This window comes from Ammospiza caudacuta, chromosome 21, assembly GCF_027887145.1.
Source record: "Ammospiza caudacuta isolate bAmmCau1 chromosome 21, bAmmCau1.pri, whole genome shotgun sequence".
NCBI classification, from domain to species: Eukaryota; Metazoa; Chordata; class Aves; order Passeriformes; family Passerellidae; genus Ammospiza; species Ammospiza caudacuta.
In genome coordinates this window covers 163,767-182,339 of record NC_080613.1, presented here as the reverse complement: position 1 = coordinate 182,339, position 18,573 = coordinate 163,767, and the positions used below count along the sequence as shown (strand labels likewise).

General features: G+C 38.6%; 1 protein-coding gene across 1 annotated transcript in view; it reads left to right on the top strand.

Moving 5' to 3' along the window:
• The first annotated feature begins 1,022 nt into the window (after nt 1–1,022).
• RALGPS1 (Ral GEF with PH domain and SH3 binding motif 1) overlaps nt 1,023–18,573 on the top strand; it is a 75,235-nt gene continuing 57,684 nt past the window's right edge. Inside the window, exons 1-10 of the mRNA XM_058818323.1 lie at nt 1,023–1,118; nt 3,404–3,520; nt 6,146–6,333; nt 8,110–8,225; nt 8,603–8,710; nt 9,085–9,135; nt 12,001–12,084; nt 12,575–12,664; nt 14,265–14,357; nt 16,238–16,364. Of these exons, the coding sequence (XP_058674306.1) occupies nt 8,169–8,225; nt 8,603–8,710; nt 9,085–9,135; nt 12,001–12,084; nt 12,575–12,664; nt 14,265–14,357; nt 16,238–16,364 (610 nt within the window). The 5' untranslated portion in view covers nt 1,023–1,118; nt 3,404–3,520; nt 6,146–6,333; nt 8,110–8,168. The remainder of the gene's footprint in view (nt 1,119–3,403; nt 3,521–6,145; nt 6,334–8,109; nt 8,226–8,602; nt 8,711–9,084; nt 9,136–12,000; nt 12,085–12,574; nt 12,665–14,264; nt 14,358–16,237; nt 16,365–18,573) is intronic.

Here is an 18,573-nt window from a genome sequence, read left to right as displayed (position 1 = left end):
CTTTGGTAACCAGTAAAATTGGGAAGACACCTTATAAATGTATTTGGGGCATCATGCAGTATCTCAAAGCTTCTTCTGCATACCCTCCCTAGGCTTTTGTTCTCTAACATGCAAACCTGCAGGCCAGTCCGATGGGCTGAGTGGAATCCTGCATGTACCTGCCAGTCCACAGAGCCAATGTTTTCCTGTAGCTATGCCTACACACACTGAGCCTGAGCATTGCTTTTATGGAAGCTGTAAATCAGAGAAAGGTGCACCATCTTTTTGCCTCTTTGCTTCAAGTACCACTTTCAGTTACCAAGAAGCCCACAAAGCTCTATTTTATTGCCTTGGAAGAACACACAAGGTCACTGTGTGACCCGCAGCATCATCACCCGGACCTGAACCTGACCCCGGATTTAGTTTGGAGGTTCCGAGAGGTTCGTCGATGCACCGGGAAGGGAGAGGCACAGCCCATGCTGCTGCGGCGAGGGGACGCGAACGACCGGCACTTCGCTGACTCTTCTCCGGGAGCGACCCGACCCGCTGCTCGGGGCCGGGCCGCGACCGGGAGGGACGCTCGGGCTGTTCGGAAGCCCTGCCCGCACCCCCGGGTTCTCCCCTGCCCGGAGCCCCGGGCTCGCCCCCTGCCCGCACCCCCGGGCTCGCCCCCTGCCCGCAGCCCCGGGTTCTCCCCTGCCCGCACCCCTGGGCTCGCCCCCTGCCCGCACCCCTGGGCTCGCCCCCTGCCCGGAGCCTCGGGCTCGCCCCCTGCCCGCACCCCCGGGTTCTCCCCTGCCCGGAGCCCCGGGCTCGCCCCCTGCCCGCACCCCCGGCTCCCGCCGCTCACGGAGCCGCCTGCGCAGCCGCGCTGAGACCGCCAGGGGGCGCGGGCGGGGCGGGCGCGGCCAAGGACGGCGCCGCAGCACCTGCGCTCGCGCGCTCCCGCCCCGCCCGGGCCCATTGGTGCGCGCTCCCGCGCGGGGAGCCGGTTGGCTGTCGCGCGCGTCAGTCCGCGCGCCCCCGCCCCGCCCCGCGGTCCCCAGCCGGGCCGGGCCTCGTCCCCGGCGGCGCTGAGGGTGCCTCCCTCTCACCGAGAGAGCTCGTGGGCGTTGCTGGAGGCATCAAGTCCCGAACAGGTGAGTTGCGGACAAGCTCCGTGTGCTCGGCAGAAAAGGTGGGACAGGCCGCACAGCCCCTCGTCCCTCTGCCTTCTGCCGGCCCCGCTCCGGGCGTGTGTTGCGGGCGGAGCTCTGCGGCGACAGGCCCAGACGGGCGCTCACCCTCCAGAGGCGCCGCTAGCGGGAGGCCGGCGGCTCCCGGCTCCCCGGGGGCGGCGCGGGGCGCTGCCGCATCGTCGCCCACCTTGGCGGGTCCGGGCGCCTCCCGCGCGGGGCGCGGCAGGTGCGCGGGAGGCGGGGTGGGCGCCGGCGGGGCCGGGCGGCGCTTCCCCGTTCTGCGAGCGCCCGACCGGCCCCGCGGCCTCGCTCGGAAAGGGCCCCGGGCCCCTCCCCGCCCGGCGATGTCCCCACGGCCCTGCCCGCCGGCGGGGCTCCGGGGCCGGCCCGGTGCCGTGAGGCGGGGCGGGCACGTGCAGCCGGTGCTGCGCGGCGCGAATCCGGGCGGACGGCGGGAGCAGCCTTGGCGCGGATGTGGGGTCTGGGGGGAACAGGTGGAAACCACCGAGGGTTGGCTACGTCCTCCTGTGTCTTTAGGAATAAATTTGAAAACTATTGGCATATCATGTGGATGAAACCGTGCGGATCTTGTTAAGAGCCTTTACTGCGATCTGTTTTCAATTCACTTCAGATGGTTTTTGGTCTAGCTTCTGCAGGCTTATGTCAGCCTGGGGCTTTGGCATGTAGTGGATGGAGGAATGGATGTTGAAATTTTTGGTTGTAGAAGTACATCATGCCTTTTGTCTGTGGTTTGTTGTTCTGAACTCAACTAAATGGAGCATATGTATTCTTGTCATACTAATTATTGAAAAAATTGAAATGCGTTGGTGTCTCTGAAATACAAAAGAATATTTCTTGCCTCAGAAACCTTATCTATGAATGTTGCAATTTGTCTTTTATGTATAGCTTTGATAGTCAGATATTTTTTCACTTGTTGAATATTCATGCCATGCCTGGTAGATATGCTTCATGTCTCAGAAGGACAGGAAGCTGTTGTAAAGGGCAGACCTACACACACTTGTTTCTTCGTTTTCTGTACGTTGCCTATTCTGCATGATGTAGCACCAGTTTGAAGAAAAATGAGTCCAAAACACTTTCAAACCAAGTTATTTTATTCGTTTTTCTGTTTATTTGCCTTATTTTAGTGAAGACATCTAGAAGTTCATGCGCATAGGAATTACAAGGTTTGCCCTTTATTAAAATGCCACGTGATGGAGGGCAGACAACAGGCGTCATGTCTGTAATTTCACTGAAATACTTAAATGGTTGCTAACCCATTTTTAACTTGTCATTTTGATTATTCTCTGAACTAGGATCATTTGCTCATGCAAGGAGTGCCTACTGGATGAGTTTTGGGTGTGTCAAAAGAATACTGCTTTTCTAGCAAAAGATAGTTTGCTTTGATGCCAGTAGGAATTGTGTATAGTTATAGTCAAGAAGAGAGACTTTTTTAAGGGAGAGGTTCTCTAGTGATAGAACAAAAATAAAAACTGTAGTAGAGGCACAGTAGCACCAATTGACCTGCCGTTATTTTTACCTTTATCAAAGCAACATGGGCTTTAATGAGATTTTCATGTCAGTCTATATAAAAGAAGCTGTCTTTGAGATTATTTTCTTCTCATTTGATGTGTAATTTTATTAAACATTAGGTTTTATAAAAGTTGGTATAAGGCAAAAGAGGAGAAAAGGGAAGGGCTATGCCTAAAGTAAATATCCCCAAAATGAGTTACCTAAGCAGTATTTTTCTCAGGTTTGTAGCTGATCATGTTTGTTGGAAGAGCTATGGCTTTATTTGCTGATACAGAGATAAAAGAATTACTGTATTTGGATTTGTGTTTTGCTTTGTTTAGTTAAGCCTTGAGGAAAATGGTGTGAGGATGAGTAGCATTTACAATTCATAAAGCACCTTGAAAGAAGTGAGTGAAACCAATAAATAATGTGTGTTGGCTTGGACCTTTTGTTGATTGACAGAGTGAGGGGGAGTTACAAGCACATATTTGGAGTATATTTAGCTATGAAACTTATAATACATTGCTCTTCTCTCTGTGATGTATATGTAGTTCTTTTAAGTTTGGGAATTTGTCAAGTAGCAGTGAAACTAGAATGGGGAACTAACAATGGAAGTTGTGAGGGAGATGTAAGAATAAAAATACTAGAGCACATGTTTCAGGTGAGGAGTGCACAGTTTGAGAATAATTGAGTTGTAAAATAAATGAAACCGTAATCCTGTTTCCTGGCATTTACAGGAATGTTATGCTTTTAAACAAGAGATAAAACTGCTGAAAAACCAGAGCTAGACCCAGCAACGAACTAATGGAGATGTGCAGCAAGATGGGTTGAGAGCACAGCTGCCTTATTCCACTGTAAGTATGCAATTGTATTTAAAGTTACAGGTATTTCATATTTTCATCTATATTTGATAACCAGAGATTACAGAAGCATCTGTCAGTTCTCTTCTGTTTAGAGAACTTGAGTTGTAGTAGTATTTTACTATAATTTGCAGATATGTTTCTTTTCCTGCAACTGAAGATTTTTTCCTTTCATGAAAATTCCCTTAAAGTAAAACTTCCCTAAACATATATCTTGGTCTTCTAAGATATTCAAGTTTGCAGACTTGCTTGAAGGGTAATGACTTTTGAAGGAGAACTTCTGCTGGAGAGGTTACTGCATTTCTGTCTTGATATAGAACCTTGATGTAAAGATTTTCAGACACAGTTAAATTCCAGTTCTCCAAAGTTCTCCAAATGGTTTCTAATAATTAGAAACCCATACTGTATTTCTTGTCTTAATTTGTCTAGGTAACCAGATGGAGATCTGTCTACTATCTTTACTTAATCGAATTCACTTTATTGTACTTTTTTGGCTTATACAAGTAATTTTGATCATACTATTACTTTACTTCCTGATGCAGTAAGTAACTGTGCAGATAGAAGAATGGAGAGAAGAAAACACTTAAAAGTAAATTTGTAAATGTAATAAATGTTCATTAGAATGAGCTCAGTAATCAGTGAATATAGTAAAGATGTGGGGCATAATCAGAATAGCATTGGACATTCAAGCCAGCATTGTCAGCTTCCTACTCTTTCATGGTTTTAGCAACTGAGGATTGTGTGAGATATTTCAAATAACTTTTGACAGCCTTTTGCTATGAAATTTTGCACACAGCTTTTAAACTGGAAAACTGAGACATTGCATTCCTTATAATTTTGAAAAATAAGACAACCTTATTTTTATTCCACTTGTAGAATGTTAGCTTACCTTTTTGGTGTAGTGACTGCCACATATGTCTTTGTATCCAGGTTGCCCTATGACAGTTAATTTGAAAAGCTGGAATTTTGATTGTTGGAGGGCAGCTTAGTGACAACAACGGGACCAATGGCTGTCTAGTGTAACATGTGACAAATCAAATAAAGCATGCCATAAGTGCATGACTTGCGTATTAGGTGTTGTTTTTAATGTACTGTTAGATATAATTCAGATCAGTTGTGTATTAAGAAAACCCAAGAGTTCAGGACTTGGATTCTGAAGTTGTTTCTTAAACTCATCACAGCAGCTGCTTCTCTGCTCACAGTCAAACTCGTTTGAGTACGTGCGCTGGAGGGGTGGAAGTAGGAGAGTTGAGAGAATTTTAGAAAGGGAAATCAACTTTGAATATACTTTTTCCAGAATTAGAATTGATCCATTGGCAGCTATTGGGAAATGATGCAAGATTCAGGTTTTTTCAGCCTGTTTACTCAGGGATGATGCATGTTATTGAGGAATAGTTATTTACTTGAGTGATCTCAGTTTATGGTCAGCTGAATTAATCCACAGCCCCATTTTATTTCTGTTACATTTTCATTAGTCATCATTAAATACAGTAAGAAGTTTCTCAGAAAAAGGTGTGCATGAAACTGCTAAATTGTTCATAGTGTATTTTATCTATAGGTGGTACTGTTGCCTAAAGCACAGTGAAATATATTAGGGTCTTCCTGGTGAAATGGATACTGAAAATACACAAGTGTTTGCTTTGGAAGATCTTTAAAAAGCTATCACATTTCTATGACTAATATTCTGTAGCCTAATTGCTTTGTTCTTAATAAACTGTTAGTAGGCAATTATTTAAATCCAGGCTTTCAAATACACTAGAATTTCTCATGTTGTCCAAATGTCCACCAAGATTTATTGTTTAATTACTTCAAAAGGACCTTTTGAAATTAGGATATTTTTCATATAAAGCATTATGGTTACTTCGTTGGTTCTAACCATGTTTATCCGTGCCCAGGTAGGGCGCTAGTGCACTTTGATCGCTCTCACTGAACCAGTTGTCCAGCTAATTTAAGCTTAAGAAAGAATATTTATCTTTTGTTAGAATGCTGAAGTATATTTTCTTAAAAGCATGTTGCAGCTCTCAATTCTCGATTCAGTGTTATTAGGAAGACCATAATCAACTAATGAAAGTAGTAAGTAAACGGTTATTGAAATCAACTAAGCCAGTTGACTTGTGGAGTCTGGAATGGCTGAATTAGGGGTAGTAAAAGCATATGTAGCTCAGTATTTTTCCCTTCAGTGAAAAAAATCAATAAGAACAGTGGTCATCAGTGGTTGCTGACATGGTGATCTTTGTATTTGCTGAAAGCAATGTGAACAGTCAGTGACTTCCTCAGATTGCTCTGCTAGCATTCAGAAATTAGAGCACTTTAGTGGACTTTGTTGTGAACAAAGTCCACAAATTAGTGGACTTTGTTGGCCAGAAGTGGTTTTCTGTGCTTAAGTGTCTCAGTGACTTTCTTGTGAGGTTGGTAACTAGTACTGCGACTGAACTTATGGGCACTTTGACTGCATTACATGCATGTTACTAACAGCAATATAAAATTTGCATTTTGCTTTCGAAGAATGTTGCTTCTGTAGCATAGATAACAAGATTTGACAAATGATGGTAAAATAATGGTTCTAAGGTTTGCTTCTGTGCTTGGTTTTGATGGTGGTATTTTTGGGGTTTTTTCCAGTTGTTTTTGCACTTTCTTCAGTTTTGCTTCAGAGAGTGCTCCGTATCTAAATGGGTTTGTCAAATTGGCAAAGAAGAACAGACAAACTCCGGTGTCTGTTGCATCCTGATTTATCCACTTTGCTTCGGACAGCCTATGAAGGAGATCTACTGCAATGTGCCTGTGAACCTTCCGTGCAAACAGATAAGGTGTTTCCTTAGTTTTGATTTTTAGCACTGTTTGTGTAATGCATCATTTTAGTGATTAACCTGAGCAAGTTGAAAGAAATTGTATGAATCAAAAGCTGTGAAAAGAAGTTGTATGTCATTTAAGTGGCTTCTTACATTTTATTGCCAACATTTTGGGCCTCTGATAATTTCTGGGATTTGAGAAATTTCTTTTTAATCTAGTTGGGGTGAAATATGGCAAGTACAGGGGAATATTATTTTTAACATCTTTATGTTGTTTGACAGCCTCTTCATACCATGGGCATAGTATTAGCTCCTGTGTTACTTTGTGTGCAAAGTTATGCATTCTGCAGGTGGGGAAACACTTCAAATGATCAAGTGGACTTGACTAAAAAGGATAATTGCTTCCTATGACTTTCATAAAGGTAGCAAAACAAGTGTAGAGAGGCATTTTTTCATAGACTTGAATCTTGAAGAAGTCTTTGGACATATGAAAAAGCAGTGCATTTTAAATGCTTGTGTTATATTTGGAACATTTTGGGGGGAGGGGGTAAGGCGAGGGGAATCTGTTTTGATCATGTCTAGAATGAAAGTTTCTAGCCTTGCAAGATTTGTATATGTGCTGAATGTTGAAAGGCAAAAGTATGTTAGTGCTTTTGGGTTTAGGTATTAAACCATTTTTGTCTCAGTTTGATATAATGAACATTGAAACTTGTGTAAAACTGAACTTGGGCATGATAAAAGTTCACATATGGGATTTTTCTTTCCCCTTTCACATTGTAATTGATTCCTCATGCCCTGGAGAACGCATTCAGAAAGGCAGGGATGGAGGCCAGAAGAATATTTTTGTGGCCTTAACGTAAATGCCACATGTTAAAGAAATTACATCTACAGAATTGCTTTCCACTTCAGGATTGTAAGGACTGTTAAGAAGAGCAACTCCAGACCTAGAAATACTTAGCAGCCTGTTAGTGCTCAAAATGAGTTAAACTTATCAGGAGAAAATATAAAGGAAATTGACTTTTGCCTTGTTTAGCAGAGAAGATCTTGGCATTATGTGAAGCAAAATTAGTGACTTGTTTCATGCAAGATCCTGGGGAGAATTGTTTGTTGTTGTAGGAATGAGAAGTGAAGACTTCATCTTTCGAAAGAGAGTAAAATAAGAGGATATTTTTATTCTTAGCTGTTTTATTTTCTGAGGATTTTTCTGTTGGTGTCATCAGTGTTGTGGGAGGGAATGTGAGGACGCAGAGGGAAATGTGGCAGTTTTCCTTGCTGCACATATGAGCAACTACAGCTGTTGATGAAAGAGTCCATTTTCAGGAATCAGTGGCAGTGCCTGCCATGGGCTCATCCATGTGTGCTGTGGGGAATGATGGCACAACCATGCTGTTTGCTCAGTTAAAGAGAATCAGAGCTTGAGCTGACTTGCTAGTTCTGTAAGCAGTTTGTGGTAGCCTGCAGTTTCTGAGACTTTGTCCTGCCTGGGAGGGACTTTTATATAAAACTTAATTCAACATGAATGACAAATAATACAGTTTTTTCCCCCCTGCATTTCTGGAGTTGAGTGGAGGTGAGGGTAAGGACTTGGCATCGCTTTAGCAATATTCAATTGTACTCCCTCGCTGGTGGTACCTGGAAAAGAAAAGAGCATCTATCTCCTAAGATAAATCTTGTTTCCTAAGTCCTTTGCTCTGAGTAGGAAAATTAAATATCTTGTATTGCTGGGTTATTTTCTGTGTGCATTTTGGGTTTTTTAATAAATTTGATTTATTCCACAAATAATTTGCTTTGCAGGAGTTTCTGTTTTCAACCAGTGCTGGCTGAGCTGAAACTTCCTGCACCGTGTGGAGAGCATGTATAAAAGGAATGACTTCATGGCCAGTGTGATGGTCACCTCTGCCACTCCAGAGGTACAGTTTGTTGGGTTTTATTAGCTCCTGTATCAAAATAGAAATTTTGGCTTGTTTCAGCTTTCACAGAAGCCCTTTCCACTACTAGTCATATACTACAGCATTTGTAAGAAAAAGAACCAACATGGCAAGAGAGTAATTATAGAGCACTTAATGGTTTTTGGTGTTCACAGCCATGTTTTTTTTTATTGTTGTTGTTAATGATTATTCATTTTGTTTAGTTTTAAATGGCGCTTTTGACCTGTTACTCTGTAACTTAGAGCAGCCATGTATTGTTGGTGAGTTCAGAGCAATGTAATTTACCATCAAAATGGAGTCGGTAATTTTGAGATTAATTTAATCATTCTGCAGATAAATCTACTATTTTTTCTTTTTAGGGTAGTAGCAGCTCAGATTCCCTGGAAGGGCGAAGTTCAGATTATGCCAATAAAAGCTACGATGCAGTTGTATTTGATGTGTTGAAAGTAACTCCTGAGGAGTTTGCTGTAAGTATAAATGTTATTTTTGCATTTAAGCTTATATAATACTCAGGGTTACAGAGTACATAAAAAATATATTAAATATTTTTTCTTAAAAAACCCCAGCTTTTAAATAAACCTCCAGTGTTTTTGAAAACAAATTTCTGACTTTATCAACGTCAATAAAATAATCCTGTCTTGGGATTTAATCATGTAGTACTGACCTGACACAGCATATTTGTTTTACTTTGCATTTTTTTAAGTCTTTAAGGGACCCTAGCACAGGCTAGTTCTGGTTAATAAGAAGCATGTGTATGGATTGTAGTTACTGAAGGGCAGATAGAAATACGTCATTGTTAGCTCTTCATATTACACGATGTAAAATTCTGTCTTCATTTCAGAGCCAGATAACATTGATGGATATGCCAGTATTTAAAGCTATACAGCCTGAGGTAGGTTTTCTTGAACCATCTTTGGAAATCAGTGCCTGAGAAAATGTGATGATTCAAAGAATGCTTTTTTTGTTCAAAAATGCTCACTTTCTTGTGCTGCACTAATGTTTTTCTAGGTATATTCCCTGTTAGTACTGTGAATCTTTAATCCAGCATGAGTTACTTTGGTTTGTCATCTGTTGCCAAAGGGGATAACTATGCTTTTCTGGAAGTCTTCTTGTCTTGCTTTGAGTGGAGTGTTTCTTCAGGATAAGTTTATCAAGTGTAAAAATTCTCTATTCTCCCTTCTGCTGCTGTTTTTCAATTCATATCTGATTTCAGACTTTTGATTCCTGCCCCTACCATAATCTCAATTTTAGATTGCATCAACTGCTTTATAAGCTTTTTAATTTTAAGATTCAGAATAATAAATGCTGGGATTAAATTAGCCCAAACCCTTAAAAGTTACTCTTTTAAGATTTTAACCTTTTTAGAAAGACGCATAAGGGAACCTGAGGCCTGTTGAGGAAAAGCAGTCAAAGTTAACCAAGACGTGTGAAAATCAGTAGTAAGAACTTGAGAAATGAAGAATAAAAGTAGGTGTCAGAATATGACAAATTTGCGTAAAATATGATAAATTTATTTACTGCAAAAGGTACGAGAATCACGTGACTCCTGCTTCAGATGTTTTGACTATAAGACCATGTGTCCATTGTGGCTTGTTGTCTTCTTGTTCTAAGGTTGGAATATCATGGTTTTATGAAGGGCAGCCTGTGCGCCCCCATAATGTCAGCAGAACTGAATTTCTGAAAACATCAGTGGGGGCAGTCAAGTTTACAAGGTTTTTAGTGGAAGGTCCAGCCACCTAATCAGGTCACTAACAAAACAAGTCATCATTTATTACAGTAGTTCAGAGAGATTAGCAGACTTCTATTTTGAGAAAATATAGGAAGGAAATAAAAAATTTGTCTATCTGTTGTCTGTCCTTCCTGTCAGATAATTCCTTTTTTTTCCCCAAGAACACCAAGAGAGTTTTGTAGCTGAAAACGCTTTCATGCTTCTGCAATTACATGCATGCTCCAGGCTGTTGGGGAGAATTTTCTTTCCTGTGGGGAAGAAAATGGCAAACAAATAATGCAATAAGAAATTAACAATGCCCATAGAAAAATCTGCTAGCAAAAAATTTTCAATATGTACAAATTGATACATAGATACTTTTCTACGAGGAAGTTTTGTTTCTACAAATATCAGGACAAAACAGGTTTTTTTTTTATTCTAACTACCTTTGCCAAAAGCAGAGGTAGTGTCATACTCTGAGGAGATGAACAAACTGAAAAACAAAATACATAACTATAGATGTTCATTGTTAAAGCAAATTTTGAATTTACTTTAGTTGCTATGAAACATGTGCCATAGAATTTTATAGCAAAAAATATCCCAAAACAATTGATTTGCCTTTCTTCTTTTCCTTTGTAATTGCTTCATTTTGCCTTTTGGAAATGAAATTCCCTAAAGTGCTACTCTGGCAAGTAGGTGTAACTCACTGAAGAGTGATCAGAAGGAAAACTATTGTATTTCTAGCTTCTGCTAGAATATAGATCTTTGAATATGTAGCAGTTACCATGAACTATTAGTTGTTAATTATGCTTTCTGATTTTCATTTTATTGGAATCATCAATATAGTTTGTTTGCCAAAAAGAAACAGCTGTTTCTATCCTGAATTCTGCCAACTGTAGGACTATGTTTTAAATCAAGAAATAGTCTGTGTATTTGTCATGAAACTCTCCCTTGCTATTAGGTAAGTTATTAGACTAAGAAAGTTAACATTTTCTCGTTGAAATTTAAGATTTTATTATTTTAACATGGCCTTATGCATGGATGGAAATACCTACAATTTTAGAGTTTTGGTTGAAAAGTCTTATCTCAAACATACAAACATCCTTTAAGTGTGGTATTTCCTGAGGCTTTTTCCTGCTCTTCAACAGCTATTACTAAGAAACACATCTGCATTTTACTTTGCAGAGTTTAGAAAAAGGATGTCTAGTTAACAATTCTTTGTTCTCCAGCAGAAATAATTATGCTTACATTTTAGATTTCTATGTGACTTCATTTAGATTTTTTTCCAAGTCCTGAAATTGCAATCTCCACCACAAATTTCAGGGTTTTGCACACTTGATGTGAATGTTTCCTCTGACTGTGCTCACTGAGAAAACCGCCAGCATCCCTCCATACAAAAAAAAAAGAAGACAAAGTGTAATTCTCAAACACACAGGGGCATTTTGAATCACTCTCTTTTATCAACCTTCCTATTCAGTCTGAATTTAAATCTAGTCAAATGATTTTGCCATACACAGGATTTTCCCTCTTGCACTTGCTTAATATCCTTAGGTTACTGATCTCTTCCACTTTTCTAACAAAGGTAAGTTTTGCTGTCCCTTGTAGAATATCTGAGGTTTTTTTCCACATAAATATATGATTTTTAGTATCATATGACCAGACATGGACTTTTCATGTGGAGAATCTGTGTCCTGACAGATGCAAATTGGCATTTTTATCTGCAGAAGTTTTAAGTGCTGGAGATGGGGATTCAAAATGTGTTTGGAGCTGGAAATGCTTTTCCTGCTGCTCACACAAGCATGTACAGATCTCTAGAGTGTGTTCCATTTATCAGCATTACAAAGTGCTTTTCAGAGGCAGAATTCTCTTTGGCTGACTCTGCCTTTTCATATGAAGGTGTCTAAAATTAGTAATGTACATTTGGAAAGTTGAACAACATTTTGATTGAAATTGAGACTTGTGGTTCTAAAAAACAGAAGAGTGATTTAGAATTAGTGTTAAGGAGAACTCATTTCTGTTTTTAAGGCAATTTTTAAATGTGTTTCCTAGGAACTAGCCAGCTGTGGATGGAATAAGAAAGAAAAACACACCCTTGCTCCAAATATTGTTGCCTTTACTAGGAGATTTAACCAGGTATATAATTTGATTACTGTGATGAACAGGTACTGTTTAACAGTTGTCTTTGAGTATAAAGTTAAACGGAACTACTCATGTGAATTAAAACCTGTTTTTCCAAACGAGGATTAAGATTTTTAAATTACAACTCCTGTTTTCAATTGCTTTGTCCACATTTTCATGTTGTTCCTCTAGACCACTTGTTCCTAATTATTAGTTCCTGATTTGTTTTGCTGTGGTGCAACATTAGCAATATTTTTTTCTTTTTTTCTGGGTCTCACTTGCGCATTCAGTTATCTTGGTGTTGTCTCACTTCTCTACCTACGCTGGTAATGCTTCAGGGCAATTGCAGTGATACAGATGAGAATTCATGGGATCAGAAATCTTTTCTTTCCTTACCCTGTTTTCTTCCTGGAGCATTGTGAGAGTTTGCAAATATTTCATCTAATAGGCTAATAAAGTCCATTTTTTTGGTAATAAATTAAAGTTGTATGTGTTTACCTTATAGGTCAGTTTTTGGGTTGTACGAGAAATATTAACAGCACAGACCTTAAAAATAAGGGCCGAAATACTGAGCCACTTTGTGAAAATAGCTAAAGTAAGTGCAGATTTCTTACACTATCATTCAAAACCTTAATTCCTTCGTGTTTGTTTCTGCACTACTCCTGTGAGCCCTTGTTGGATTGCAGAGGGTAACAATTCTTCTTTTAGCACATGTGTTATGTTGTACTACATGATTAAGATAAAGGAAAGGAACAAGAACTGTTCTTTTCTATTTGGTTAGATGAACCTACCCAGTTCGGTGTGACTCATCTTGTACCTCTACCTACCAAGTTTAAAAGTGATTTGAGTTGTTGGTGGCTAATTGTATGTTGACAACATCAAATGTGGTTGTAAATGTTTCTGGTTTTTGTCACGCACCATTTTAAAACTTAACTTTTATGAAAAGAAATTCCTTGCTTCTAAAATAGCTATTGTGAGACTTGTATTCCTGCTTGCAATATGTAGTTGCTGGTATAAAGCACTGCTGTTAAAGCTCTGTTATTTTATTGAGTTTGAGCACTGCGTTTTACACTTAACTTTAAAACAAACAAATTTTAAAATATTTATCACTTTCACGACCTGCAGTCATTCTGTTCTATGTGACCCTGAGTGACACAGCACTTGGACCAAAGTCCCAAGTGTGAATTTTGTATGTGTGAAATTGCATATGTGTGTAGGTAATTAAAATAATATTTTCCATGTAGTAGAAAACAAATTTTCTATTGTGCATATTTCCAATCAATGTACTTAGCAGTTTTCTGAGTAACTTACTGGAACAAAAAAATAGTCCAAGTAATAGGAGAATGTTCGACTTGGAGGTCCTCGGTTGTTCTTAGAAATAAGAGTTTTGTTGTTTGGGGGTTTTTTTAGCCTGCACAAGGGGGAACACTGCCCTCTTTCCTTCTCTTGCTTTTTTACTTTTCTTGCTTTTCCCTCCATGAAGTCCAGATCTTCCTTAAATGCTTCTGAGCAGTGAGTAAATGGATCAGTCAGGGATGAATTCAGCCTCTTATTAAGCTTCACAAAGAAGCTACATGACACAGTTCTCATTTTTGTATTTTACATTTTTATGCTTGTTGTAGCAAGCATTACCACCTTGACAGTTTTATTCCAAAGTATTGTCTGCCTGAGATCAGTGTGTTTTGAGTAATTGTCAAAACACAGAGTAAATTCAAAATAGATTGAAGTGAGGTAAATTTTTCCTATGCAACAGATTACAAAGGTAAAAGTTGTGTTAATTCTGAGAGCATTGTCAGCATCTTCATTGTCAGCATCTTCATGTAATGTTTTTGCTTGATTAAATATTTGATTTCTAAAATAGTTACTTTTTTCAAGAGCAATGCATCAAATACTTTTTTCCTTTTTTCTGTTCCTGAAGGAATAGCCTTAGAAAATAGCAAACTGAAATCAAGTGCTGTTTGTATTCTCAAAACAGAAATGCCTATTATATTGATGGGTATACTTGTAAAATTAGCAACTCTTAAAGTGGTCTTAAGAATCTTGCACATGACAGCATTGGGATAATATTTTGTCTGCAGTCATAGATAACTTGTATTTTATTAATGGAAAAATAATGGTTTATTAATGCAACTTTTATATTAATTAATCCTGCTTCCATTTCCAATATGCTAAAAGCTATTATTCCCTTTTTTCAGAAGCTTCTAGAACTGAACAATCTTCATTCTCTTATGTCTGTGGTGTCAGCACTGCAGAGTGCACCTATCTTCAGGCTGACCAAAACTTGGGCTGTAAGTGTTGCCTTGACCCTTGTCCCTTCTGTCCTGTTTGAATTCTGAGGTTCTTTGGAATTTGTCATATTGTAAAATCTAGAGGAATATGCTTTTATGTTCTTGTTTTTGTGGTACTGTAGCAGAAGCAGGGGTCTGTTACGTGTTTTGTGAAAAATAGAGTTTTGGCTGCATCTATTTTCCTGTAAATTTCCTGTTTCCCTGTGTGTTCTAGAAGCCGCTGGTTGTATGCTCAAGAAAACTTCTGTTGATAAGTAATGTTAGAACACCCTTGTACAGAACGTGTATCAGTGTCCCCTTATAAAACATAGCATGTCATTTAATACATTACCTAAAAGAAAGGAAAAAGGCGTGTTACAAATATACAAGCATTGATGTTGTGATTATTGTGTGATGCATTTCAGTTTTTATTTATGTTAGAAATTAAAAGCATTGATAATGCTATTTTCAGAAATTCCATCTCTGGAAGGTAGAATTTCTTAGCCAAACTTAGAGTAAACTTAAAAATTTCTTTAAAGAGGAATACACAACTATAGGTTACTTCTACTCCATGTAATGTTTAACTATACAAAGGTTTGGGTAATTCTCATCCATTCCACACATGATGGATCGATCACATTGACTGTTCAGACCTTATAAGTCTTATAGTTCAGACCTTACGTCTTGGATAGATTTATCAAGCTTTTGAAATGCTTGCAACTATTTTATGATTTAATTGCTCAGCATGAGGTTATAATCTAATAAAAATGTAAATGCCTGATGTTTTGAGCAGCTCGATGAAACTCAAAATAAATGGGGAGAATTGGAAATAAATAGGGAAGCTGGAAATAAATAGGGAGAATTGCTCATGTGTGAAATGAAGTATGTGACTAATTTGACTTAGACCTAAAGAGGTGCCAGGCTCTTTGTAGGCAGAGTAGTTCAGAAATACAATACATTGCAGTGGCAGGGCCTCAAGCAATTCTCAGTGCTGCTAAAAAAAACCAGCAAAATTATTTTGATATATTCATTTCTATCCTTTCTATGTTATTTTTTTATTAATTAGACTTAAAAGCTAGGCAGTACAAGAACTGGAATTTTCCAGAGGAAAAGGTGTATGAAAGAATGTGCTATGGAGCAGCTGTCTGTTGTCAGAAAGGACACATGCAAGAAGCTGGTGTACAGTGCCATAATTCTCCACTCACTCCTAACTCAACTGGCTTTTAAGACCATTTTAAAAATATTGCTGGGGTTTCTTAAAACAGCTGAAACAGAAAATGTGTTCTTATAGCTACAGTTGAGTATTTTGTTTGCTTTTCAGCACCCTGTGACTAGGATTTTTGCATTCTTAAATGTTTTTTCTAGATTTCTGCAATAAGTCTTATAAATTGAAAAGATGGATTTAATAGCACAATAATTTATTTTCCATATACTTTTTTTCTGAAAAGTTTTGTCATACTTTTATTAAGGTACTGTTGAAATGGCACAGTTTGCATTTATTTAGAGGATTTTCCATTGCTCTTTGTACTCTTAAGTTTAGAGGATTTTTAGCATCTCTGCTAAGTTATGAGAATGTTGGTGACTGTATTATAACATACTTTTTCCTCTAAAAATGTAATATTGCTGAGGTTATTCAAAACTTACTTAGCGATATGAGAATCACTGACAAATTAGTCAGAAATAGTGGTCATGTTTTTTCATAGCTTAAGACCTACACTAAATGGCCTTTTTTTAAAACAGGTAGCATGTTTTCAAACATTGTGCTGCTTTGGATGATGATGATAAATTTAATCTTAACTAGACTGTGTTCTCCTTTACTCTGGGCAATTCAACAAGTTACTGACTGTTAGTTTTGTGTGGATTTGTCTTTGAAAATTTTATGATCTCCATTTTCTCTGTAGCTTTTGAATCGGAAAGACAAGACCACCTTTGAGAAGTTAGACTATTTACTGTCTAAGGAAGATAATTATAAAAGGACACGAGAGTACATCAGAAGCTTAAAAATGGTTCCTACAATTCCATATTTAGGTGAGTGTGAACAATTACCTTATTTATCTGTAGTTCATTGACAGATGAGTGCTAATGTACCATGTTGTGCACCTGAAGAACCCTGTATGTAGAAGAATGGTTCAATACATTTCATATTTGGGAAAATTAGATCAGGTTGAGATTTTTGGGCTATACATATGTTTACATACTTTTGTAAACAGGTGCTGAATAAATATACATGTAATTCGATGTGAAAATGTATTAAAAGGGAGACCTGCAATTAAAATGCTGTCCAGCCTTGATATTGTCTCCTTTTCTTCTGTGACGTGCACAGAGTAGCCATTTGATGAATTGGTTTTTTGGTTGGTGTTTCACCTAGAAATATTTCTGCACAAAGGTTATTGTTAATGAAAGTAGTACAATATAATGAGCTATTTTCTGGCTTTATTAGTGATTTAGTCAGATGCTAAACTGCAGCTAAAAAGAATAAATGTTTTTAAATTGATGACCCTGGGTAACAAGAGATCAAAAATTCTGCTTAGCCTTCCTGTGCCAGAATTGCTATCTGTATTGCTAACCCCTAATGCCTCAGTAGATTTATCTTCTGTCAACATTTGCACTCTTGCTTTAAGCACACATAAACTTGCATGTGCAACACCCAGCTGGCAGGATTTCTTCAACTCTGTCCAGTACCACATTCTTTTGCTTGAATTGAACATGATAACTTTTACCTTCGCTAGATAAACCCTACCTTGTTCCTTACACAGCTTGAGACTACTCCTGACATTATGGACTTCAGTCATTATCTGTTGCCTTCACAGTAAATCTTCAATTACCTCTCTTCCAAAAGGAAGAGTACTTGGATTTCTTGATCATGTCTTGTACAGATGCCACTTGGCATCCTTGACAACTTGCCTGGGCAGCGTTTCAGTCCTGTATCCTTTTTTTAGGGGAAGAGGGTGCACATGAAGTGTACTGCCTGCAAAATTTAAGATAGAAATGCAGGTTATGTTTCATACAGTTAATTCAGGAAGCTTTTATTTAATAAAACTGACCACCACTCCTAATGGCCGTACTTTTAAAACTGTATTGAAAGCTTGGTATCAGTTGCTGAAACTGCTTTGTAAATAATTTCAGATTTGAATGAATATTTAGCTTATCAAAAGAGAATATTCAGTTGAGACTCTTTTCAGTGAATAAATGTCTTCGCAAGGAAAGACAGCATTACTTACAGAACAGCTTCTTTATTTTGCGTAAATGAACAAGTAGACCAATAGATGACTTTAGGAGTAACTACTGAATATAAAACAACTGAATTGAGAATGACCAGGAGTGAGGATTTGCAGAGTTCTTGGGAATCCTCTTTGATGCTGTAGAGCCTCTTCTCTCACTGCAAGAAATATACTTGGTTGTGAGAGAAGGGTTCTTATTTCATCTGTGGAAGCCTGAGATTGTTTGATATGAGCTAGAGGACGTACTGGGAAATTAAAATTGCCACTGAAGTTTTCCAGTTACTCTGGTTTATAGAATTAGCTCACAGTCTTGTGTAAGAATTGTTTTAATACTACCCAGTTATTACAAAATCACTCCAAGCCACTTTTATACAAGATGTAAAATATTTCTGAAATGAACATGTGTATTACAAGCCTAATAAAAGACTTGGGTAATGAAAGGAAAAAATCTGCATGTTTCCTTCCTAATCCAATTTGAATCTGAAATTCCTGCTGGTCTTTAGCCAGTCTCCTCGAGACTTTGAATTCTCCTGCATATGTTGTATCTTGTTTCATACATGAGACCCTCTTCCTGCTGATGGCAAAGACTAGGCAGTATTGCTCTTCTTGTAAAGTAAGGCTTTCCCTGCATTCTGAGAGGTGCAGTTGGACATTTTGTGTAACCAGATGAATACAGGAGACAACTACTGTTACGTTTCCAACCTCAGGCTATAATATGAGAGACTAGTATTTACTGTGTTTAAAAGTACCTGTTAAACATCCAACAGTTGTTTTGTTTTCAGACAGGTCTTTCAATTTTTAAAAGGGAGAGAGAAAGAAAGAAAAAAACAAATCATGAGATTGGCAAGGCTATGATGTGAACTGTTGGAAGTGTTTAGCCACAGTGTGATTTAGGAAAAAATAGCACTCTCATTGTTTTGAAAATTCATGGCTGTAATTGCTTGTTATAGTGTTTTCTTGTCTTCACTGCTGGTGATCTTTTAGATTGTCTCTGTATGTCACAGAACAAACAAAGT